The sequence below is a fragment of the Natator depressus genome, chromosome 3 (assembly GCF_965152275.1).
Source record: "Natator depressus isolate rNatDep1 chromosome 3, rNatDep2.hap1, whole genome shotgun sequence".
Taxonomy (NCBI): Eukaryota; Metazoa; Chordata; order Testudines; family Cheloniidae; genus Natator; species Natator depressus.
Genome location: NC_134236.1, coordinates 158,281,093 through 158,306,064, shown reverse-complemented (window position 1 = coordinate 158,306,064; position 24,972 = coordinate 158,281,093). Strand labels below are relative to the sequence as shown.

Genomic DNA, 24,972 nt, shown 5'->3' with positions numbered 1-24,972 from the left:
CTGTAGGCTGTAAATGAAACTGCCACTAGTGTAATATGGAAGGGTGGACATGGAATCAGATATACAAGGAGAAGTAGAAATAATATTGATATAAAGCACTCTGTAAGAGCTTGGTGGTATTTATTTCCAGATTGTAGCCGGCTACACTTAATTCATGGTCACACAAGGAGTTTATTGATTAAACTACTACTTGTGCATTGTCTCAGTTAGCGTTTTTCTCCAAAATACCTACTGCTGCTACCACTAGTGGAGTTCCAATACTGGTTGCCATTGGGGAGACTATCATAGATTAAAGAAAAGGAGTACTTGTGGCACCTTAGAGACTAACCAATTTATTTGAGCATAAGCTTTCGTGAGCTACAGCTCACTTCAGAAGTGAGCTATAGCTCACGAAAGCTTATGCTCAAATAAATTGGTTAGTCTCTAAGGTGCCACAAGTACTCCTTTTCTTTTTGCGAATACAGACTAACACGGCTGTTACTCTGAAACCTATCATAGATTAGTTTCCAGCATCCCTAGTCTCTTCTTGTTTGGATTCGATAACAGTGGCTGCAATGATGGTAAATTTGGAAAAAAACTGTAATGTAGACCCAGGTCTGGTCTACATTTAAAAATTATGGTAATGTAGCTACTGTGCTCAGGGGTGTGAAAAATCCACACCCCGGAGCTCCATAGCTGTGCGGTCCTAATATCTGGTGTAGATGGAGCTAGGTTGACAGAATGCTACTATCTCTTGGAGAGGTGGAGTTTCTACAGTGACAGAAAAATCTCTTCTGTTGCTGTAGTCTCTGTCTGCACTACAGGACTGCAGTAGCATAGCTCTGTGGCCATAGCTATACTACTTTAGTGCCTGTAATGTGGATGTGATCCCAGTCTGTGAAGTCTTTCACAAGCATGGAATTGAATTCCCTGCCTTATTGCCCCCATCAAACAGATATTCTTTGTCATGTGACTTTTTTTTTAAGGGAGACAGTTACATATAAGCAATGATTTAGGAGGCAGTGTGCTCTAATGGATAAGACAGTAGGTAACACTTGAGTAGTCAGATGGGAGGCTTCTTTACTAGTCATTTCTGAGCCTACAGGTTTGACAAGCACATAGTTTACCATCACATTTTTACCAGGTTTAAAAATTAATTTTGGGTGCATTGCTCTTCATACTGTCAAAGTCAGATTCAGGACTTGCATAATTTGTCAGACCACTCTGTTTATTAGCAAAGCGCTTTGCTAATGCACCCAGATGTGAGCCCCTCTCTAAGGCTCAAGATAACTTATTTATACAGCTAAGCCAAAGCCAATTTAACATAAGAGACAAAAGAAAGCAGAAACTGACAAATATACATACATATCTTATTTGCATACTAATGTTTACCAATCTCCTAGCTCAGTAGGAGCTCTAAGTTAATTAGTTTGAGGACCCATTGTCTCACACTCCTTAATGTTTCTCTTCATGACAACTATATTTCAACAAACCCTTCAAGTAGCATTTCTTTAATGAATTATAATTTCAATATAATTCATTCTACTTTCACAATACAAAAGTGGAATATCTTTCCTCTGGTCATGGATAAACCTGGAATTATGAAGTAAAATTAATGGCACCAAAGTGTCTGCCCAGCCCAGGAAAGGCATTCTTGTGCACCAAGATGCAGCATTTCAGAAAGCAGAAAGCTTCTTAAATATCTCCATCCAAGGGCATATAGACTTCTGATCCTATTGAAGTGTGTATATATACTGGGGGCTGTATTACAGCACTCTGCTGATTCAAAATACTGTTGCCTTAAAATAATGAAAACCATGGAGGGAGGAATTTTACTATCTGAATTTGACTGTGTGGGTATCTGGTAGAACCACATAGGGGTCAGAAGTTGACCAATTGATTCTTTTTTTTTTTTTTAAACTGTAGAAGGGCTGGTATAAATGCAAGAATCTAAGTTGTATCTGATAACGATTCTTGTTCAGTGGTTATACAGCTGGACTTTGATCCCATGCCTCACCAAACACTCAGAGTGCCTTGTTATAACTGCACACTTCTTGTGTGGTACTTGCTTTAAACCATCATTATAATGTTGCAACAACTCCTCTGAAGAAAAAGTTAAAATACATTTTGGCTCCCTGCATGTTCTTAATAGCATGCCATGTTCTGCTTTATTCCTTGGTTTAGCTTGCAAGGTTTCAGCTGGGTTTGAAATTCAGTGAAGAGGCAGGAGAGCAGATTACTCACTGGTGTGGTATGTAGCTTAAAAACAAAAAACCCTACCATGTTCACCTTGTTATATGTCCTAGAGTGACTTGATTCCAGCCTCATCAACAGCATTCCCCCATATTAAGAGCTGTGGGACTTTTTCCAGGTATGCACTGAGCTATAAAAGGTTAACTGACCCAAACACTGTGGCTCTGACTATACTAGGAAAATAACCCATGGTTGATGTCTGTCAGCCAGCCACAGACCCTATTCTAGCCAGGCTAACAAACCATCTGACTGCTAGCATAAAAACAGGACTTGTTTGTCAATACCTTGGATGCAAAGTGTACTAGTCTCTGCCTGCCTGTCCTGACAATGGCATAGGCAGGGTACAATGTGGTTAAAATCGTTTCTGAAAATTTGAGGCTGAAGCCACTCCTTAAGAAAGTTTTATGTTGAGAGTTTGCTAGCACAGTCTTTTTAGTAGTGTAGGTGGAGTCCTAGTGGAACAGAGTCCTTGTAGAACAAAGCCTGCTTGCTGCAGTGGGTGTTCACAAAAGTTTGGCCCCTCTGCTCAATAACTGCCAAACCCTCTTCAACCCAGTGTGGCAGCTTGATGTGCTTCCTCTTTCTCCCCCCCTCCATTTTCAGTTTAACAACTTCGGTCTGTTCTCTTTCTGCGTCCCTCACTTGCTCTCATTAAAATAAATCTTTGTGTTTCTTTTCTTCCTAATTACCTGTTCCTTTTTTTATGATTGTTCTCTTCCATGCTTTCCTCTCCTTGCCCTGATAGTGTCACTGACTTCTGCTTTCCACATCCCTTCTAGACAATGAGTTTTATGTGCTCTCCTGAGCATTGAGCTTGAGTTTTTTTTAAGAGGGGAAAAACCTGTCCTCCTGGGGAACATAATTCTGATGAAGAAAAATTTTAATGTTCTTTGCTTATAACTTCTGCCTGATAGGGGTAGGTGCTTAATTTCGTACCTTATCTAAGCTTTAAAGGGTCATTCATTGCTACAGTGCTGTTTTCCTTTGCCCCGCTGCCCTTACTTTGATACTGACCAACGTGTGGCAAGCAAGGGATGGGGAATGTAATGGGAGGGAGTTTACAGTAACAGTTGTATCAAAATGCATGATGGTGTTGTCTGTTTGAGACCTACTTCTGTCAGCCTTTGTTCTTTGGCCTCCTTAGTACTGATATTAACAAAAGCATACCAGGAATATTCTGTATTCCCTGTATACAGTTAAGCAAGCAAACTTATTTCCAATTTAGCCATGTGTGGAAAAGCCCTTTTCCTTCATATGATCTATTTTTTGATGTTTGTAATTGGATTTAATATAGGAGATTTGGAGCCCTCTTTCAAATCTTGCTTCACAGTGGATTCTGGAACTATTTAGTGTGGTGGCTTCTGATCTGATACCCTAAAAACATTGCACAGAAAAATGTAACAATGATTATTTTAAACACTTTTGTGGCCTTCCTCCCCACCTCTTTACAAAGGTGAGCTCACCATGTCTCTTTAGCAGAATGAAGGAGTACCAGATTTTATGCCTTGCTTCCAGTAAATTGTCCTTCTGCAGCTCAGGACAGGGGCACATCACTGAGGCCTTTGAATTTTCAAATGGCAGACAGTGCACAGAGTGGTGGTAAGGTTAAATTTATTGCAGGCATAAGTGGATGTAATCCCACAGACATCAGTCGTGGTTTGTCAGCAGCAAATTTGGCCCAGTATCTGTGTTCCAGCTAAAACTAAGAAAGGGGAACTGGTCATATTTGCTCATTTGATATATTTAGCTGTGGAGGATGAGGGCACATTGAGCAATATATGATTTCCATTTGTGACTTTAACTTCTCTATTAATTTGAAAATTAATAAGTCTTCCAAAATAAAGTGTCTTATCAGTCACATTGTTTTATGGTATGATAACAGAACCATTTCATGCACTCTTCTTCCTCTCAAATATGGGATTAAACCCTAACTGCTTCATAATGGTGAATTTGTATACTTAGCATTATTGTCCAAATTGAAATACTATAGTGGCTACTTTTCCCCCCTAAGTCTGATTTGCAGGGATAATGCTGCAGATACTTTAAGTTAAGACCTAGCAAAAACTTCCGGTGGTTAAGGATGAAAAAACCCTTCTGTTGGTAAACCTCTTTCATTACCTAACAAGACAGTTTTTAAGTTTAAAAATACATAAAGCAACGTTGCATTAATATTAAGAGGCTGACTTTAAACTCTTCAAAGCAGAGAGATTCAGAAGTCAAGGTTTTATTTGGTCTCTTTTTTTTTTTTAAACCATTCTGAAGCCTATAGACACATCATACAAAGTGACCCCTCCAAAAAATGGCATGCATAGCCTTAATTCTAGTTCTCATATATTGGTTTCATTGTGACACAAGTACAGAGTCAGCACCTATGTTTCTGGCTGTGTGACTTATGCTGTAGTTAGAGCATGGCCCACATAATTTATAATATTTCTTTGTTACTTTGGACTAGAGATAGCTACCCTTTGTCTTAGGCATTGATTATTCTGCTGTGTTAAACAAATACTCCTGTAACTTGAGTTACAGGAACAATTAGATTTCCCTGGAATTCAGCTCTCTTAGTGTAAGGAATCACATGCCACTTCTATGTGATTGATAAATGGAGCTTGCTTACAAGAAAGTTCTTTGCATTTGCTCAGAAAATATCTGGATTCAGTCATTCATGTCTTGCAGTAGGGTGTAATACCATATGTACTGTTGTCTGAGTTTATAGCACTTGAATGTACTAGCCGTTTATAATCATTGTGCATATATATGTGTTGACAGAACACACTCTAAAAATGAAAACGTGCCTTTGCAGTTACCAAGGAAACAGTTTAAATACACAGTGACTCTCGCAGTGCCCAGTGGAGTCTGCAGCCAGAAGTGTTAAGGACATTGTCTGGAGGCCAGTATAGAGAATTCTCCTCCAACTGGGGATCGAGCCTTAGGAGGCATCCAGTGCCCAAGTGTATGTTCTCTGTCAGAGTGGGTGTGTGAGCCAGCACTGGATAGGAGACATTTCAGAGTCCTGAAAACTTGTGGAGGACCATGTGTACAAGGAAGTTGCTGGAGATGAAAGTGCAATAAACTGAAAACACTGTTTTGCCTATAGCTGCAAACCTGCTCGGCACAACACACAGAGAGTAGTGAGTGTCCTGTTTACGTTGCACTCATGGCTCTTCCAATATGAGGAACAGTTATGCTCAGAAGAAATCACTTTTGGCTTATTTGTTTGTATTACTGTAGCGCCTAGGATCCCTAGTCATAGGGCAGGACCCTGTTGTGATAGGTGCTGTAGGAAAGAGTTGCACTAATTGAGTTTATTATTCTAAACTAACATATCTCTAGCAAGCACCCAGCAAATCACTTTAATATGCTGAAATTACATTATCTGTTTGTTACAAACATAAGGCAGTCTGCCTTTCAAATGGACACATGGTCCAGCATTCATTTGCTAATACTCTAGGAGGATTTTGAAATCAGTGTCTTTTACATTCAGAATGCCCTAAGATGTATATCACAATTAGCTGAGCTTGAAAAATCCACTAGCTCAGGGTGATCCATCCCATAAGAACAACCATACTGGGTCAGACCAAAGGTCCATCTAGGCCAGTATCCTGTCTTCTGACAGTGGCCAATGCCAGGTGCCCCAGAGGGAATGAACAGAACAGGTAATCATCAAGTGATCCATCCCGTAGCCTATTCCCAGCTTCTGGCAAACAGGGGGTAGGGACACCATCCCTGCCAATCCTGGTTAATAGCCATTGATGGACCTATCCTCCATGAACTTATCTACTACTTTTTGTACCCTGTTAGTCTTGGCCTTCACAACATCCTCTGGCAAGGAGTTCCACAGCTTGCCTGTGTTGTATGAAAAAATACTTCCTTTTGTTTGTTTTAAACCTGCTGCCTATTAATTTCATTTGGAGACCCCCTAATTCTTGTGTTATGAGAAGGAGTAAATAACATTTCCTTATTTACTTTCTTCACACCTGTCATGATTTTAAAGACCTCTATCATATCCCCCCATAGTCATCTCTTTTCCAAGCTGAAAAGTCTTATTAATCTCTCCTCATACGGAAGCCTTTCCCTACCCCTAATCATTTTTGTTGCCCTTTTCTGAACCTTATCCAATTCCAATACATCTTTTTTGAGACGTGGCGACCATATCTGCATCCAGTATTCAAGATGTAGGAGTGCTTTGGATTTATATAGAGGCAATATTATATTTTCTGTCTTTATCTATCCCTTTCTTAATGATTCACAACCTTCTGTTTGCTTTTTTGACTGCTGCTGCACATTGAGTGGATGTTTTCAGAGAACTATCCACAATGACTCCAAGATCTTTCTTGAGTGGTAACAGCTAATTTAAACCCCATAATTTTATATGTATAGTTGGGATTATGTTTTCCAACGTGCATGACTGCATTTATCAACACTAAATTTCATCTTCCATTTTGTTATCCAGTCACCCGGTTTTGTGAGATCCTTTTGTAGCTCTTTGCAGTCTGCTTGGGACTTAACTATCTTGAGTAGTTTTATATCATCTGCAGATTTTGCCACCGCATTGTTTACCCCTTTTTCCAGATCCACTTATGAATATGTTGAATAGGACTGGTCCCAGTACAGGCCCCTGGGGAAAACCACTATTTACCGCTGTCCATTCTGAAAACTGTCCATTTATTCCTACACTTTGTTTCCTATCATTTAACAATTACCAATCCATGAGAGGACCTTCCCTTTTATCCCATGAGAGTTTACTTTGCTTAAGAGCCTTTGGTGAGGGACTTGTTAAAGGCTTTCTGAACGTCTAAGTACATTGTATCCACTGGATCCCCCTTGTTCACATGCTTGTTGACCCCCTCAAAGAATTTTATTGGATTGGTGAGGCGTGATTTCCCTTTACAAAAAACATGTTGACTCTTCCCCAACAAATTATGTTCATGTATGTGTCTGACAATTTTGTTCTTTACTATAGTTTCAACCAGTTTGCCTGGTACTGAAGTCCAACTTACTAGCCTGTAATTGCCAGGATCACCTCTGGAGCCCTTTTTAAAAATTGGTGTCACATTAGCTATTCTCCAGTCATTTGATACGGAAGCTGATTTAAGTGATAGGTTACAAATTACAGTTAGTAGTTCTACATATTCACATTTGAGTTCCTTTAGAACTCTTGGGTGAATACCATCTGGTCCTATTACTGTTTAGTTTGTCATTTTGTTCCAAAACCACCTCTAATGACACCTCAATCTGGGACAGTTCCTCAGATTTGTCAACTAGAAAGAAGTGAGTGGAAACTTTGTCCATGTGAGCATGGTTGAAGGGCCTGCTGGCCCCTACTTAGGAAGGGGGAGGAAAACAGCAGAATGGTTAAGTGCCAATAGTTTTTTTCAGAAGGCAGGAAAGAGAGGCAGCAGTGCTGCTCCTAGAATGGGTGGGGAGAGAAAGGAAACAGAGCACTGCAACCATACTTCTCATTTAAGAAAAAGTATCAGCGGAATGGCCCACATGGAAAGTTGGAGTTGGGAGGCTGGGTACTTCTTTCATGTCCAGGAGGTGGTGCAGCAACAAAGCTCTGAAAAGAGGTAGGGACTTCTAGAACTCACTTGTTGCGGATGATTGGAGGGGGACAGTTGAGAACAAGTCTATCTTTGTGTGTCTGTGAGCCAAGAATTGACCCACTGGGGTGCAGGTGTTGCAATGGGGGCTAGCAATACTATTTTTGGAGGGACAGAATTAACTGACTAGAGTACTGTGTTAGGGTTTACCTATTGGTGGGGGAGTGAAGATGTGGCCATGTAAATTAATTGGGTGAGATGTGTGTGCAGGTGAGAGAGCATGGCAGTTACAGGTACTCTTCAGTCAGACTAGCTTCGTCCTTGGGGAGGTAGATATTAAGGAAATATTTCAAACCTTGATAATCAGATGTCAAACACATACACTGATGCTTGTTTCAGAGTAGCAGCCGTGTTAGTCTCTAAGGTGCCACATGTACTCCTTTTCTCTTTACTGATGCTTGTGTGCATAGAGTAGGAAGGGAAGTGGGACTATATGCCTAAGGTTATTGGTTGTACCTAACTCTGCCTTCCCTAGAACAGTTCTGTATTAACCTGAAGGTATGCAAGTTCTGAAATAGTGTCCTTTGTGTACATTTGTAGGAACAGGGCTTCTTTCTGGCTGGCTTTCAGGTTGGCTGATTAGCTATTGGATCTCTAAGCAGAGATTCCTAAGCAGAGCAGTTGCCCAAAGGGGGTGGAGGGCAATTTGCTCCTGAGGGAATTACATGCCAAAAATTAAAAATTATGTGCACAATATTTTAAAATTCTGCAAATTTTATTTGTCAATAAATAAATGTGGCTCCAGCATAACAGTGGGGAGCACAGGCCACTGGCTGCATTGAGGTAGATCACCCTGAAGCCCCCACCTCCTCCAGTACAGGGACTTGGCAGTAAGGCTGCACCGACACAGTGCAAGGGCTGGGCCTGCCCCTCTGCGCCAGGTATACCAGGCGGGCAGGCTCAGCCCAGCAGGATCCACGTTGTAGAGGGGCTCAGTTTGGGGGGATCCAGGTGTAGGGTGAGAGGTTTCTGGGTGCGGGCAGCTCAGTGGGAGATCTGCACGCAAAGGGGATGTGCAGGTGTATGGGGTCTCTGCAGGGGTTCCAGGTGAAGGTGGTTGGGGCTCGGCAGGGAGGTGTCTGGGTGCTGGGGGAATGGGGCTTGATGGGGTGGGGGTCTGGATGTGGGGCTTGTCAGAGGGGTCCGGTGTAGAGAGATGGGGCTTGTCGGGTGAGGGTTTGAAGGGCCTGCTTACCAGGGGAGCCCCAGCTGCTGCTGAGGGGACACCACATGCTGGGGCTCCTGCTTCCCCCCCATGATTCCCCTATATCCTCTTCTTCTCCATCCCCCTCCCCTCACTCCCACATTCCCTCCCCCTGCCTTATTCCACTCACTCCCTTCACCACTGCCTCTTCCCCTCACCCCACCTTACCCAGCCCCACAGCAGGCACTCACTGTTGCACAGAAAACAGGAAGGCTCCCAGCACACAGAAGGGTAGCACAACCGGCGCTAGGAACCAGGGGGCGGCGTCCAGCTGCAGTGTCAGTGGAGCCCAGATGCAGCCTCCTTCAGCTGGGAAGCTCTGTGCTTGCAGAAATGGGGGGTGGCACATAACTGCGTGTGCCCCCCATGCCTTTTCATCAACACCCCCCCCCACCCCAAGCTTACTTGCCATTTTCTGCAGGGAAGCACAAGAATTCTGCAGAGGGTGGGAGGGGTGTTTTCTGCAGGTGCAGAGTCCCCCAAGGAATATCAATTGGAACATGACATTGACTCTCATGAGCAGTTTGATAAGTAGTTGATTTTCTCTTACTGTTGCTATATTCCATGATTCTCTGTGTTTTTCAGCGCTGAAAGGGGTCAGTCATGGCAGGTGATGCCATCATGCTGATCAGAGGCTTGGCTAAGCTCGGTAAGGCCATTATAGAAACCCAGGCAGGACAGCTGCGGCAAGCAGTTGTTGGTGGCGATGCAGTTATCGTTGCAAGGACCTTTCAGACCACTGTTGAAGAGCAATTCAGTGCTGCCATGGGAAAGATGCAGGTAAGGAAAACTTTGTGTGTGTGTGTGTGTGTGCGTGTGTGTGCGCGCGCATGTGCCATTTCCCAGGAGTAAGGCATCTTTCTCCCATAGGTTGTATGTTACTTGTCTGTGAAAGGGGTCATCTGTGTCTAAGAGGTAATGGGTGGTTCTCTGCACATAGTGCTCCTGAGGGCATTCTGCACCCAAAAAAAAAAAAAAAAAAAATTCTGCTCACAATATTTTAAAATTTTGCAAATTTTATTTGTCAAATAAATGTGGAGGCTCCAGCATGGTACTGGGGAGCACAGGCCACTGTGCAGCTCCCCCCTGAGACAAGACTCAGTGGTGAGGCTGCACCAAACCCTGACAAAGTACAAGGATTGGGCCTGCCCCAGAAACACCCCAGAGCCCTGCCCCTCTGTGTGGACAGGCAGGCTCAGCAAAACAGGATCCAAGTGTGGACTAGCTTGGTGTGGGTTAAGAGGGATCTGTGTGGGGCAGTCTGGGTGCAGGCAGCTCAGTGGGAGATTTGGAGGTGTGTGGGGGAATCTTGGATGCACAGGTGCTTGTTGCGGGGTGGGGTTCTGGGTGCAATGGTAATGGGATTCTGCAGGGGAGTCCAGGTGAAGGTGGTTGGGGCTCAGCAGGGAAGGTCTGGGTGGGGTGGGAGGGATAGAGCTTGGCACGGGGGTCTGTGTGTGAAGGGCTCAGTGATGGTGTTCAGATGCTGGGGGAGTAGGGCTCAGTGGGACGGGGATCCAGATGCAGCTGGTTGGGGCTTGGTGGGGCTCGGGTACGGGAGGCTTGTCAGAGTGGTCTAGGTGCAGGAAGAGTGGGGCTTATGGGTTGATTTGATTGCCGGGGGAGGGTGAGGCTCGGCGGGAGGGTCTGGATGTACATGGGGTTGGGCGGATGTACATGGGGTTGGGCAGATGCAGGAGTAGCTCCCTGTACAGGGATCCCTTCCCCTGCAGCTGAGGAGTGATCGGAGGGGGGCGGGAGGGAGGGGGTTTGCAGAGCTTCCTGCAGCCAGGGGAGAAATCTGTAGGTGGGTTTGATTCTGCCCCAGATGCTGTGCAGGGGATGAGGAAGTCCCATCCTCCCTAGCCCAGCCACGACTAGCAGCTGAGCCCAGTGCATGGAGGAGCCACCAGCTGGTCTTCCCTTGTCCTGACTCCTGCCCCACAGTGATTTACCGCTCTGATGGCTGCCCTAGTCACCCAAAACATACTGCCGTGGAGGATTGCATGACCGCTTCTGTGATTTTCCCTTTGCTTCCCTGTCAGTCATTTTTCTGCTGGGAAGCAAAGAAAGGGGACATAAATTCTGCACAGAATTCCCCTAGGAGTAACATAGGGTCCTCCCAGCTACTGCAGGATGCTGAGACAATAGACAAGGTCTGCTGGTATTCTGAGGCATGGATTGTTAATGCTACACCATGAAAATTCAGGTGATAGCTTGTAGAATATTGAAAAAAATTATCTTAAATCAATATTGTCAAAACTGATTCTACAGTTTGGGTGGGGGATCTTTTTTCTTTTTAAAACCCTCATTCTTCAGTATTCTTGAAATACAGCATCTTTGACTGACTCACCCACAACCAGACCAGAGTGCTTGGGTTACCTGTCTTTCAGTTGGGTGAATGGAATGGGCAGACATCTTCCTGTTTCTGTGCACAGGTGAAGGGATTGACATATGGATGAGTTATGCACTGTGAAGTCCTTTGAGAGCAATGCTCTTGTGAGCAGGCAAGGTACTGAGATTCAAGCACAAAAGGGCAGCATGGTGCGTTCCAAGTGCGAAGGCATACCTGGGAGGCCTGCTTTTCATGGCTGCTTTTTTGTTTTTCCAGGAGAGAGTTGTGAGGTGAGGCTGAGGATTTAAGGTTTAGAGGACTCTTGAGACTGTGGTATGAAAACACAAAGCAAATGGGAGATCATGTTCTCCATTAGGATAAATATCCAGTAGGAATTTTTTGTTTCGTCAGATAACTTATTTGTATTGTGGTAATGCCTGGGAATTCCGATTATGGACTGAAAGCTTTCTTGTCAAGAGTTAAGGTCAGGCTAAGATTGAAAAGGGAAAAGGTCAGCAGCTTAGATATTTACAAACTTCGGTTGCCAATGGTTACCCCTCTCATTTGGCTGTGAGAATGGACTTGTATAAGGTGAATTTTCTTTCTACCTTTGCACTTAGCCAGTTCTTGTTTCCTCTGTGGAATTCTGCTGCTTTGCAACTCGTCTGCCATACCCCATGGCAGGTAGTATTTTCTGAAGAATTCAGGGCCAGATTTTTAAGTGTTCAGTGCCCACAATTGGGCTGGAATTTCAAAGGTGCCATTTTCCCATATAGGAGCCTAAATAAAGGCCAGATTTTCAAAAATGTTCAAGAGCTCCTATTGTGATCCTTATGGCCAGACTTACATAAGTGCTCCACACCTAGGGTGCTGACATCTCTTGAAAATCTGGTGCTTAGTGCCCTGGGAGGACATGAGTCTTTAAATCAAAACTTGCATGTCTTTCTAAAAGATGTGTTATAGCTGAAACACAAGTTATGGGCACGATGCTGTAATTACTGGATGAGATTCTATGGCCTGCATTACACAGGACACCTGAGTACATGATCATTCATAATAATGGTCCCTTCTGGCCTTAAAATCCATGAATCTGTCATTTTTGGTTGAAGTTTGCCATGATTTTGATGACCTGCAGAGCCCCCTAAGTGTATCTGGTTGTTGGTGCTTGTGGCAATAACTTTTTGGCTGCCGTTACCTTAATCTTAGTTTTTCCTTTTGCCATCCCAGGTTTGCAATATTTATTTTAAAACTTTTCTTCAATCTCTCTGGTCCCAGGGTCTAATACGGCAGTACTTTGTGTTCTGATCAGCTTTGGCAGGAGAGAATTAGGGAGAGCTCTGCTCAAACCATGGCAAATTTCTATAGCATTTTTTTATGCACTTCTCTGCAAAAGTGGAAGATCGTATTTATAGACTTGAAATACAGCTCGCTGTCTGAATCATTGTATTAGTAGCTGCAGCCAAAACAAGAGTATAAGAATGTGTCGGCAGTCTGGGGCTTGTCTGAAGAAGAGAATGTATATTACTAGATGGAAAAAAGAACCTTCTGCAGTAAATGAAACTCTCTCCATCCCTTGCCAAATACTGACTATTTAAGACTTAAGTACGAAGAGAAGAAATTCGCTCACTTCACACCCTGGTGGGAGGTGGGTTGCTGCTGCTGCACTGATTAAACCTGCAGAGATATCCCCCCCCCCCCCCCCCAAATGTTGGTGCTGGAAATTGCATGAGACCTGCCTGCATAACAGGAAGGGCTATGTCCTGCATTTCTTCCTCAAATAATTAGCATTTGGGTAAGAGCCTAGAATATGCTGCTGTCTGCCTGACTGTATAATGATTAAAACATTGATTTGGTTGCAGTTCTCAGCAGCACCAACAGGGTCTATTTATGACTGAGGCAGGTAACGGGAGTCCCAAGGGCACTAGACAGTTCATTAACACTCTGTTTCTTGCTTTGATGCTGCCAATCAGTTTGCGGTATTCGCAGATACCTGGAATAGCAAGGTAGGTATCACAAGACAGGACCCAAGTGCGTTGGTAGAGCTAGGTTGGAAAAGTTTGCCTGGCAACACCTCACATTGAACTTAGCTGTGAGGTCACACCCTTGCTTTAAGCACAAAATAATCATGCTCGCAATGAAATGTACAAATACTATAATAACTTGTTGGCTGGTTAAAGAAATACTATTTTCTTTTGTTCGTGGGGCTAAGCTAAATTGCTCTATGATTAGACATTCAATTAGCACTTCTGAAAGAGTTTAAGGTGTAAAAATACCTAAACTATGAATAATGGGGAAGAGTGCAAGAAGGATAAAAACTGAAGTCTTCAGTGATGTGTGAGGGAGTACCAGGGGAGGGATGATAGCAGATAATTTCTGTCATCAGGTCTATAGAACCCATCGCTGTAGTAAAGTACTGTGTTCAATATAAATGGTCTCCAGAATTCTTGTACCTTCCCATGTACCCAGACTGTGTGTATGATGTGGGATTGACTGGATATACCTAGGAGTACCTCCCCTTGAAATCAGTACGACCTAGTTACACTCACAGGTGAGAGGATCTTTGTTTGGTGTCCTGTGGGTTTTTTTAAATTTCTGATTTCTGACATATTCCAATGTTACTTGCAGGATCTGGGTAAACAGCAAGAAAACTTAACTGATCTCGGTGAGGATTTTGGGAGTGATTACAATTTCTCGGGGCCAGAGTCGTCAAATGCTACAAAGGACTTCTCATCTCCACGTCAGCCCGACAAAGGTAGTGGTACAGAGGGTCCAGCTTACAGCTATGCCACAAACGGACCTTTTAGAAATTTCAGCGAGATTGGAGATGCAAGCCCAGGGCAGATTCCCTTCTCTGCCAAAGTGAATGCAAAGCTATTTGGAGGCTTTAGGGACCCTGGAAATCCTTTTGCTGCTACTTTTGGGCAAAACAGGGCTTTTCACCAGGACCATTCCTCTGTCAGTGGGCTAACAGCTGAAGATATTGATAAAGCCAGGCAGGCCAAAACCGATCCAGAACACAAACCTCACAAACAAATGGTATGTGTTTTTATTAATGATTTCCAGTCCTCTGCTTTAGCCACACAATCATCCTTTCTCACCCTCTCCTACCGCTTCTCCTCCTTTGAATTTGGCTTATTGCTACGTGGGTGGGAAGGGGGATGGTATCTGTTTTTGTTTTTAATTGCAGTCTATGCAATGTTGTTCTGTCACATCCCTCCCGCCCCCCAATTCATCTTCTGTCAGAGGATGGTTAAAATGTGTATGTGAAATTAGAATTGTTCTCTACTAACAGCTGCTCACCTGTCTTATGTGTGCCACTGCATGCTTAGGATAGTTAAGGGTCTATATTTACTCTTAGTTTGCAGACTGAGACATGGAACAGGTGCAGACAGCTGTAGGCTTTGGCAGTGCAAGGAATGTCCTCTGAAAAAATCCATTCTGGTCTGGAGGGGACTGTACTGGCTAGATGGCAATCTCAGTAGGGGTGTGAAAGATTGAGTGGGCAGTATATGCTGAAAACCTCTGAACTGAGAGTGTGATCCCTCCAGGTCAGGCTTGCCCATAGGATAGCATATGGGAAGCTTGCACTTCTACCCCAGAGTATAAACATACCTAGGAGTGGCATAATCTTGCAAATACTGACCGGGTCACCATGCGCTCATGTGAAAGAGGGAGGAGAGACTATAGTGGAATGAGAGAGTGCACAGCAAAGAGATTTGCCATCATTGGTCTGGCTCTCTCCTTCTCCAAACCCACTCCAGATGTTTCCAGGGTTTGCAGTTCATTTAACCCACTGGGCTGCTTTTAGTAAACCCGCTTGTGCTTGTACTACACTTGTAACTGGAGGAGTAGTCTATAGTGCTGTGAACATGGTAACTTTCAGGAGCGCTAATTTCACTAATGCAAGGTGTGTTGGTTTTATGGACCCTACTATATCACGTAGGTCAAAGGGCTGCCTTGTTAGCTATAGACATGGGCTATTTAGACATGAACACAAACCCTTTTATCCCTCTTGCTTCCCTCTCTGTGGCTCCCCCAGTATTTGTCACTGGAGATGTTCAGTGTTTGCTTCAGTTTACAGTTTGCATGATACATTGTGTTCACTTGGAAAAACATGAGCTTCTAGAGGCTATAGGGACCAGTGCCCTAGAAATACCTAGAGTGGAATTTGTGGGATGCTGATTTCTAGCACGGTGAAGGTTTTCAGGCATCAAATAAGTTATGTTCTTATTTTCTTTGGTAGCATCAACCTCTCCTAGCTGAGTTTCACTGTGGATTTTTTTTTTTCTCCCAATCATGCAGCTCAGTGAACGGGCCCGAGAGCGGAAGGTGCCAGTCACAAGGCTTGGGAGACTCGCTAACTTTGGAGGTGAGGGGTGTGTGTGTGAGAGAGAGAATGGAGGTGAGGGGCTGGCACTTGTGCATGTATTTTTTGTATTAGTCAATGGCCATGAGGGTGCTGACGGTGAGGCATCAGGGAAGAGCTGAGTGCTGCAGTAATGAACACTAACCACTTCTGTTCTAGTTAAGGACTCCATTAGCATGTGCCTTACTACAAATGGGTGGTTTGGATCAATGCTAAGCTCATGCTGCTTTATTATGGTTACAGATCTCCTCCACTGATCTCCTCCACTGAGTGGAGTTGGAGCAAGGATGAATCTGACCCACGTGCAGTGGGACGCGTTGCAGAGGCCAAACCCCCAAAGTTGTTATGTGCATGTTCTCAGACCTGGCTCTGTCACTTTGTTCTCTCCTGTATTCTCTGGCTACCATGCAGCAGTCTGCCTCTAGTGGAAACACATGCTAGTCTTAGAAGTTCTGTGTGGAGGATTTGGTAGGGTGCTGCTACTCTTCTTGGTAATACTCTGTTTCTTCACCTTTCTGTTTTTTGTTTAGTTACCTGTTAGCCAATAAAAATGCCTCTGCTCCTGCAGACTTGCATCCATTTTTTTTTTTTTTGAGGGAATCCTTCCTCTGGTTACTTTAACAGCATGAAGTACTCTACAGTAGCTTGCCTTAGTTTGAACTGATCCATACTGTTCACTTGACTGGTGGCCAGATGTTATGAAATGTATTATTCTGGTGGAGGGTGGGGAATTTATCTGCAGAACAGACATGGACAATGTATTTATCTCATTAGTAAAGTACTTTCTAATTGGAAAGTATGAAGGGCCTGATCCTACAAGCTTTCTTTGTGAAGAATTCTCATTGAAATCAGTGGGATTTCTGTGCATGAATTGCTTGCAGGATTGGGCTCATACTGAAAGAATTGGTGCTTTTTAAGATAGACCTCTTTATAGCAGTAATAGCTGGCACTTGCATAACACGTTGCATCTGAGGATTTCAAAGGGCATAACAAATGTTCATGAAACTACACAGTATCTCTGTGAGCTAAGGGAAGTATTACACCCAGATTATAAATGGGAAAACGCTCATGGAAGTGCATGATTCCCAGTCTCCTATTCTATAATCATTAAACTTGCAGCCTTTTTTTTCATTTTGCTTAGATGTGATCATATTGTTTACAGGTAAATGCAGCATAATTACATTGTGAGTTTTCTCTCAAGTAGTGATTTTAGCACCTGTCTTCACATGTGTCAGGACTTCACAAAATCTGCTTGAAACACACAATCTAGACATCCCCAAATATTTAATACCGTGAGGTGGTCTGCCCAATACTGTTCAGACCTGCCAGTGTACAGGAGTATTTCCTTAGCCTACTTATATTGGAGAGTTGCGTAATATGCTTGCTGGAAAGAGCTGGAAAGGAACAGTTCCTTACAGTGTAGCTTTGCTTAGGATAAGCAACGCTTAAATTGCAGAATGCGGGGAGAAGACTCCTACCACCTTCAGGGAATCTGAACTCTGCATTTCAGTGCAGGGTTTCTTACCCACCTCATTCTGCTCTGCCGCATAAAGAGGACAATGCATCACGATCCACTTCTTGGAATAACAGCATCTCTTTAAAAACAATTTTTTTTGAAGCTCTGAGAGCATACAAGCCTCCTCAGATTTGAAGCACTGACATTGGTGCTTCTTGCACCCTAAGCCATGTTTTGAGGAAAGCATGTTGCATTACTGCTGTCTGTTCATTTTCCACATAACCAGATTTATCCTAGCTGCCTGCTGACAGCTGCTTGATGTGAAATGGCAACTGTCCATGCTGTCTGTCTCTGGACTTTCAGTACTGTAGGCATACAGCTCCAGTTCTTTGCATCCAAGACTGTCTCATGAGGAATGGCTGACTCCTGCTTCAAGCTGGAAAGTTACCCTGAGAGGGTGGGGAGGAGAGAAGTGAAACTTCTTTAATAATAAATAATAATAATAATAATTAATAAAAGAGTGGGGGTGGGGAATACGTTGTTTACAGCCAGGGCCATTTGGAAAACATTCTTCTCCATACATCACTCTCTCTTTTCTGAGGTGCTTGAAATTGAGGTCAAGAACAGCTGGGCTGTTGCTTTCAGCCTGTTCTTGGTTCCTGGTTTGCTTTTTTGGATCTTGATGAAGGAACAGAGGGGGTTTTGTTCAGTTTCCCCAGGTTCATGCCTTCTTCCTTGATAGTGTCAGGAACTGATGAGCCTTTTCTGCAACAATAGGGAGAGAAGTATGATCTTGTTAGCCTCTAATAGGTGTCAAGCCTCAGGTGGGTTGATTCAGTACCAAAGCCTCTCCTTTGGTGGCTGGGTGGGATGACTAATGTTTGAAAGGGTCTTTCTCCTCTGAAGTAGTGAATCAGAATCAGGGGAATGATGGATCATCTGGAGTAAGAGGGAAAGCTCTTTAATTAAAGGACCTGGGTATTGGCTGGCTTGAGAGATATAACTAACTTCAGAATACTTCAGGCAAGTGTGAGGTCTGTTATGTGTGGAGACGTGGCTCCGTTTACAGTTAAAAGCAGCTTCTGTACATTATTTACTCTAAGTTTAGAACTGTTTTTGGCCTGCACATGTACTTAATAATAAAAACAGTATACTGTAAATCCATGTCTGGTAACTCTAGACAATGGTCTTACTTGGCTTGCTTTAATCTGATGAGGTGAATGCCCTCTTCTAATTAAAACTTAATACTACATTTTAAAACTCTGGTGCTATGTACACAGCACCATGTGAGATTCCTTGAGCTGCTCCGCAGCAGTAATCACAGTAACTTCAAAGCTCAGGGTCTAGTTATTGGAGGTGCTGAATGCTTACAGTTTCCATTGAAACTGTTGTGAGCTGAAGAATCTCTTCACTTTGAAATTGTCCCTCAGTTGCTTAAGAGAATTGGTACAGCATGTGGCTTTGTGTATGGGAGTTGTGGCAGGAGTAGATAACAAATAGAGAGCTTATTAACTGGCTAGAGCCAGTCATGTTTCTCAGATCTGTGTATGCTCCTATTTAATATCTGTGCAGTAACACAGGTCTTAAGTAAGGGGCAGCTGCCAGTAAGACGGCAAAACAGTCACTGCTGATCCAGGGTAAAATCAGTAGGGAAAACTGTTCACCTACTAATGTGTCTGTTACAAATATAGGCTTTTTAAAAAAAAGATATAGGTAAAGACTTGTTAGTTGTCCTGATTAGGAGTTTTCTTCAAGAAGACATGACCAGCTTAGGGCATGATCCGCTGTTCACTTTTGCCTTGCTTGTAAATGCCACGTCGGCTCCAAACTGTAGATGGCCTTCTGCAGGAATTGTAGTATTCACAGAGCAGAACCAGGCAGAAGTGGCAAGCCAGGTCAGCCTGTCTGCTGTTCAGAGAATTAAGTGTGACCCACTAAACCAGGGGTACTCAATATGCGGACAGCAGGCCAAATCTGGACTGCCAGAAGCTTTTGAATGGACCGTGGAATCTTTTTATTTACTTATTATCATTGTTGTTTTCATATTTTCTCTGGAGTCTGGACCTTGACTATATCTTGACCAAGAAATTTGGACCTTGACAAAAAATTGTTGACCCCTGCACTAAACCTTCACCAATAGCTGAGGTCAGCAAAGGAGGCCCACAGTAGCTGCTCCCATCTCCTTGCACATGCCCCTGTCTCTATGGAGGTTCTGAATGGCTATTACTAGCCTTTGAGGAGAGGGCAGCAAAGGTCTTACATAGCCTTCATCACTAGTACTGGATACCTCACAAGTCTTCTGGATGTCATCTCCTGTCTCACAGGAGTGTTGTGAGAAGTATTACTCCTGTTTTTATATGCAAGGAGCTAAGGCACAGGGCACATTAAGTGATTTGTGCAAAGTCGCAGAGGAAGTCTGTGACTGAGATGGAAATAGAACTCTGCTGAGAGTCCTAGACCAGTGCCCCGTCCAGTAGACTAGCTTTCCTCTCAAAGAAGGCAGAGTAAGCATGAGGCAAAATAAATGCCCCACTTCAGAGCTCAGACTAATAGATCTGCTGAAGAGTTCCTGTAGCTACATAGTGTTGTCTCCCTCTACATTTCCTTTCAGCTTGCACTCTCAATAGAAGATGTGCTAGAGACAGGAAGACTGCACCTGGGGTGATCTAAAGAGAGGTACCAGTTACACTGCTAGCGGTTGGGAACTGCTGCAGAAAGGAGTCTGAGCTATGCTGCAGAACAGAGGCAGGGCAGGAGAGACAAAATGTTGAACAGTGAAGGGGAAGCCCGAGGGTGACTATACCTCACAGATTAAATAACACCACATCTACTTTGTTCTTATATTCCTTAGAATGTTGAGCGATCAAGATTGTGTGAGAACAAGAGTGCAGTGATCTGGCAAAAACACTTGGCACTGGGATATGATCCTTTTCTGTTCCATCAGCTGCCTGTTACAATACTTAGCGGTGGTAGTGGCTTTGCTATCCTTGTATAGAAGGATCATTGGTCTTGTCCATTGGAGTCTAACCTGAATTCTAAAAGCAAGGAAACTATCAATGAGTTCTGAGTTGTTTGTTCTCCCTGAACTTTGAGAGAGGTCTTTACATGGCAATGATCTCATTTGAAGATGCATATGGGATGGGGAAGAAATTTTTAGAGTATATTTTTTAATAGGTTTCTGCTAGAGAGATGAATATGGATTAAAAAGATGTGGAGTCTACAGAGTGGCATTTGACCTTTCTCTAACTTTCTTGAGGAGGGACAGTAGCAGTTTAGTTCTCATTTTATTATGAGATGGGGAAACTTCTGATTTATTAGGGAAAGATGGGTGGGGAGGTAAAAACCTAGGTTAGATTTCAACTCTCCCTAGAGCAGTGATTCTCAGCCTATTTACCATTATGCAGCTCTCTACATAAAATGTGGGCCACATCCACACTATATACTACTTGTATGGCACTGAATATGTCTCACAGGCTGCAGCTGTGTGCTGATTGGGCCGCGGGTTGAGAACCTCTGCCCTAGAGTATACTGAACTGAGTACCGTTGGAACTGCCACTTTTCTTTAGTCTCTTCCACAATAAACCAGACAGGTGCCTTTCTTTTCACCCTTGTGAATTTTTGAACAAGTTGGACATATTCTGGAGAACATACTGGTCTTCCAGCTGTCTTATTGGAGCCCTTGTGCCGAAATGGGAACACTTGAGGTTTCCGTAACAGAGGGTGTTAAGTACGTGGTCTGTTGCTGTGAGCTTGCCTGGAATCACAGCCTTTCTGGGAGAAGAGGTGTAGACTGCCTTAAAGTTTGAGGATTCTTCCCTGCAGTGTGTGCATAGAACGCTATGAACTAATTGGAATTTAATGCTGACTATAAGTAAATTCCTTCATTGAACTTCGGTCTCTCCTTGCATACATTATACATATATTGGTTCTGCTGAGCTTAGTGTGTTATTGAGGCTATTAAATGCTAGAAATGTCCAGTGGAGTCATTCTAGCTGTAATTAGTTTCTGAGCAACTTGCCACAAAGTACAGGTGCAACCATAATATATGGGGTCTGTTCTTTTTATTGTAATACAGATATTTCCAGGACTGATGATTACTTTGTTTACATTTTTGGGGGGTGAGTTTAGTGCTCAGGAAGCTAGTAGGAATGAATGCCAGTGGCTAGATTCGTGCTGTGCAAAGCTGTCTCACGCAGATGGTCAATCTGTCCTGCATTGCAGCACACTGTATAATGCTTGCAGTGTACAACATGACCATACCCAGAGCACATGCTGCTAGAGAGGAAAATACCTTTCACTTTCAGAGCTTGGCAAGCTGTGCATAGTAGTAGCAAACTGTTAAGCATCCATCAGCTTTGTTATGTCAGTTGCTCAGTGAGTGCATTCCTTTTGAACAGACCTGCTTTCAGGATGGCTCATGTTTTGATTTCAGTTTGTAGCATAATGGGAACTAGCAGACACCTGGCAAATGTTTAAAACAATACACTGGTGGAAAAGAAAGCTGTAGGCTGTAGCCCTGAAATTACCCATATGCCTGGCTAAAACATAGTTGACAGTTACACTTTATATTTTTCAGAGTGGAAGTTGCGTTAGTCTGTATCAGCAAAAACAACGAGGAGTCCTTGTGGCACCTTAGAGACTAACAAATTTATTTGGGCATAAGCTTTCATGGGCTAGAACCCACGTCAGCAGATGCATGGAGCGGAAAATACAGGCGCAGGTACAAATACATGAAAAGATGTGAATTGCCTTACCAAGTGTGAGGTTAGTCTAACGAGACAGTTCAATTGACAGCGGGATACCAAGGGTGGAAAAATAATTTTTGAAGTGGTAATGAGTGTCTGAAATGGGTCACTCTCATTACCACTTCAAAAATTATTTTTCCTCCCTTGGTATCCTGCTGTCAATTGAATTGTCTTGTTAGACTAACCTCACACTTGGTAAGTTTCAGAGTAGCAGCTGTTAGTCTGTATCCCTAAAAAGAAAAGGAGTACTTGTGGCATCTTAGAGACCAACAAATTTATTAGAGCATAAGCTTTTGTGAGCTACAGCTCACTTCATTGGATGCATGCAGTGGAAAATATAGCGGGAGATTTTATATACACAGAGAACATGAAACATGGGTGTTACCATACAGACTGTAACAAGAGTGATCAGGAAAGGTGAGCTATTACCAGCAGGAGAGCCCGGTGGAGGGGGAAACCTTTTGTAGTGATGATCAAGGTGGGCCATTTCCAGCACTTTACAAGAACAGTGGGAGGGAAAATAAACAAGGGGAAATAGTTTTACTTTGTGTAATGACACATCCACTCCCAGTCTTTATTCAAGCCTAAGTTAATTGTACCCAGTTTGCAAATTAATTCCAATTCAGCAGTCTCTCGTTGGAGTCTGTTTTTGAAGTTTTTTTGTTGAAGAATTGCCACTTTTAGGTCTGTAATCAAGTGACCAAAGAGATTGAAGTGTTCTCCAACTGGTTTTTGAATGTTATAATTCTTGACATCTGATTTGTGTTCATTTATTCTTTTACGTAGACTGTCCAGTTTGGCCAGTGTACATGGCAGAGAGGCATTGCTGGCACATGATGGCATATACCACATTGGTAGATGCACAGGTGAACGAGCCTCTGATGGTGTGGCTGATGTGATTAGCCCCTATGATGGTGTCCCCTGAATAGATACGTGGGCACAGTTGGCAACGGGCTTTGTTGCAAGGATAGGTTCCTGAGTTGGTGTTTTTGGTGTGTGGCTGCTGGTGAGTATTTGCTTCAGGTTGGGGGGTTGTCTGTAAGCAAGGACTGGCCCATCTCCCAAGATCTGTGAGAGTGATGTGTCATGCTTCAGGATAGGTTGTAGATCCTTGATTCGATGGAGAGGTTTTAGTTGGGGGCTGAAGGTGATGGCTAGTTGCATTCTGTTATTTTCTTTATTGGGCCTGTCCTGTAGTTGGTAACTTCTGGGTACTCTTCGGGCTCTGTCAATCTGTTTCTTCACTTCAGCAGGTGGGTAATGTAGTTGTAAGAACACTTGGTAGAGATCTTGTAGGTATTTGTCTCTGTCTGAGGGGTTGGAGCAAATGTGGTTGTATTGTAGAGCTTGGCTGTAGACAATGGATCATGTGGTGTGGTCTGGATGAAAGCTGGAGGCATGTAAGTAAGTATAGCGGTCAGTAGGTTTCTGGTATAGGGTGGTGGTTATGTGACCATTGCTTATTAGCACCGTAGTGTCCAGGAAGTGGATCTCTTGTGTGGACTGGTCCGGGCTGAGGTTGATGGTGGGATGGAAATTGTTGAAATCCTGGTGGAATTCCTCAAGGGCTTCTTTTCCATGGGTCCAGATGATGATGTCATCAAAGTAGTGCAAGTAGAGTAGGTGCATTAGGGAACAAGAGCTGAGGAAGCGTTGTTCTAAGTCAGCTGTAAAAATGTTGGCATACTGTGGGGCCATGCGGGTACCCATAGCAGTGCCGCTGATTTGAAGGTATACATTGTCCCCAAATGTGAAATAGTTACGGGTGAGGACAAAGTCACAAAGTTCAGCCAGCAGGTTTGCTGTGACGTTATTGGGGATACTGTTTCTGACCGCTTGTAGTCCATCTTTGTGTGGAATGTTAGTGTAGAGGGCTTCTACATCCACAGTGGCTAGGATGGTGTTTTCAGGAAGATCACTGATGGATTGTAGTTTCCTCAGGAAGTCAGTGGTGTCTCGAAGATAGCTGGGAGTGCTGGTAGCGTAGGACCTGAGGAGGGAGTCTACATAGCCAGACAATCCTGCTGTCAGGGTGCCAATGCCTGAGATGATGGGGCGTCCAGGATTTCCAGGTTTATGGATCTTGGGTAGCAGATAGAATACCTCAGGTCAGGGCTCCAGGGGTGTGTCTGTGCGGATTTGATCTTGTGCTTTTTCAGGGAGTTTCTTGAGCAGATGGTATAGTTCCTTTTGGTAACCCTCAGTGGGATCAGAGGGTAATGGCTTGTAGAAAGTGGTGTTGGAGAGCTGCCTAGCAGCCTCTTGTTCATATTCTGACCTATTCATGATGACGACAGCACCTCCTTTGTCAGCCTTTTTGATTATGTCAGAGTTGTTTCTGAGGCTGTGGATGGCATTGTGTTCTGCACAGCTGAGGTTATGGGGCAAGTGATGCTGCTTTTCCACAATTTCAGCCTGTGCACGTCGGCGGAAGCACTCTATGTAGAAGTCCAGTCTGTTTCGACCTTCAGGAGGAGTCCACCCAGAATCCTTCTTTTTGTAGTGTTGGTAGGAAAATCTCTGTGGGTTAGTATGTTGTTCAGAGGCGTGCTGGAAATATTCCTTGAGTTGGAGACGTCAAAAATAGGATTCTAGGTCACCACAGAACTGTATCATGCTCGTGGGGGTGGAGGGGCAGAAGGAGAGGCCCCGAGATAGGACAGATTCTTCTGCTGGGCTAAGAGTATTATTGGATAGATTAACAATATTGCTGGGTGGGTTAAGGGAACCGCTCTTGTGCCCCCTCTTGGCATGTAGTAGTTTAGATGGTTTAGTATCCTTTTTCTTTTGTAGAGAAGCAAAGTGTGTGTTGTAAATGGCTTGTCTAGTTTTTGTAAAGTCCAGCCACAAGGAAGCTTGTGTGGAAGGTTGGTTTTTTGAGAGTATCCAGTTTTGAGAGCTCATTCTTAATATTTCCCTGTTTGCTGTAGAGGAAATAGCTCACCTTTCCTGATCACTCTTGTTAGTCAGTATGGTAACACCCATTGTTTCATGTTCTCTGTGTATATAAAATCTCCCCACTATATTTTTCATT

General features: G+C 43.6%; 1 protein-coding gene across 2 annotated transcripts in view; it reads left to right on the top strand.

Annotated features, from left to right (window-relative positions):
* COQ8A (coenzyme Q8A) overlaps positions 1–24,972 on the top strand; it is a 75,706-nt gene that overhangs the window by 10,568 nt on the left and 40,166 nt on the right. For both annotated transcript variants that reach the window (XM_074949165.1, XM_074949166.1), the window contains exons 2-4: positions 9,622–9,816; positions 13,997–14,407; positions 15,674–15,740. In XM_074949165.1, the coding sequence (XP_074805266.1) occupies positions 9,640–9,816; positions 13,997–14,407; positions 15,674–15,740 (655 nt within the window). In that variant the 5' untranslated portion in view covers positions 9,622–9,639. The remainder of the gene's footprint in view (positions 1–9,621; positions 9,817–13,996; positions 14,408–15,673; positions 15,741–24,972) is intronic.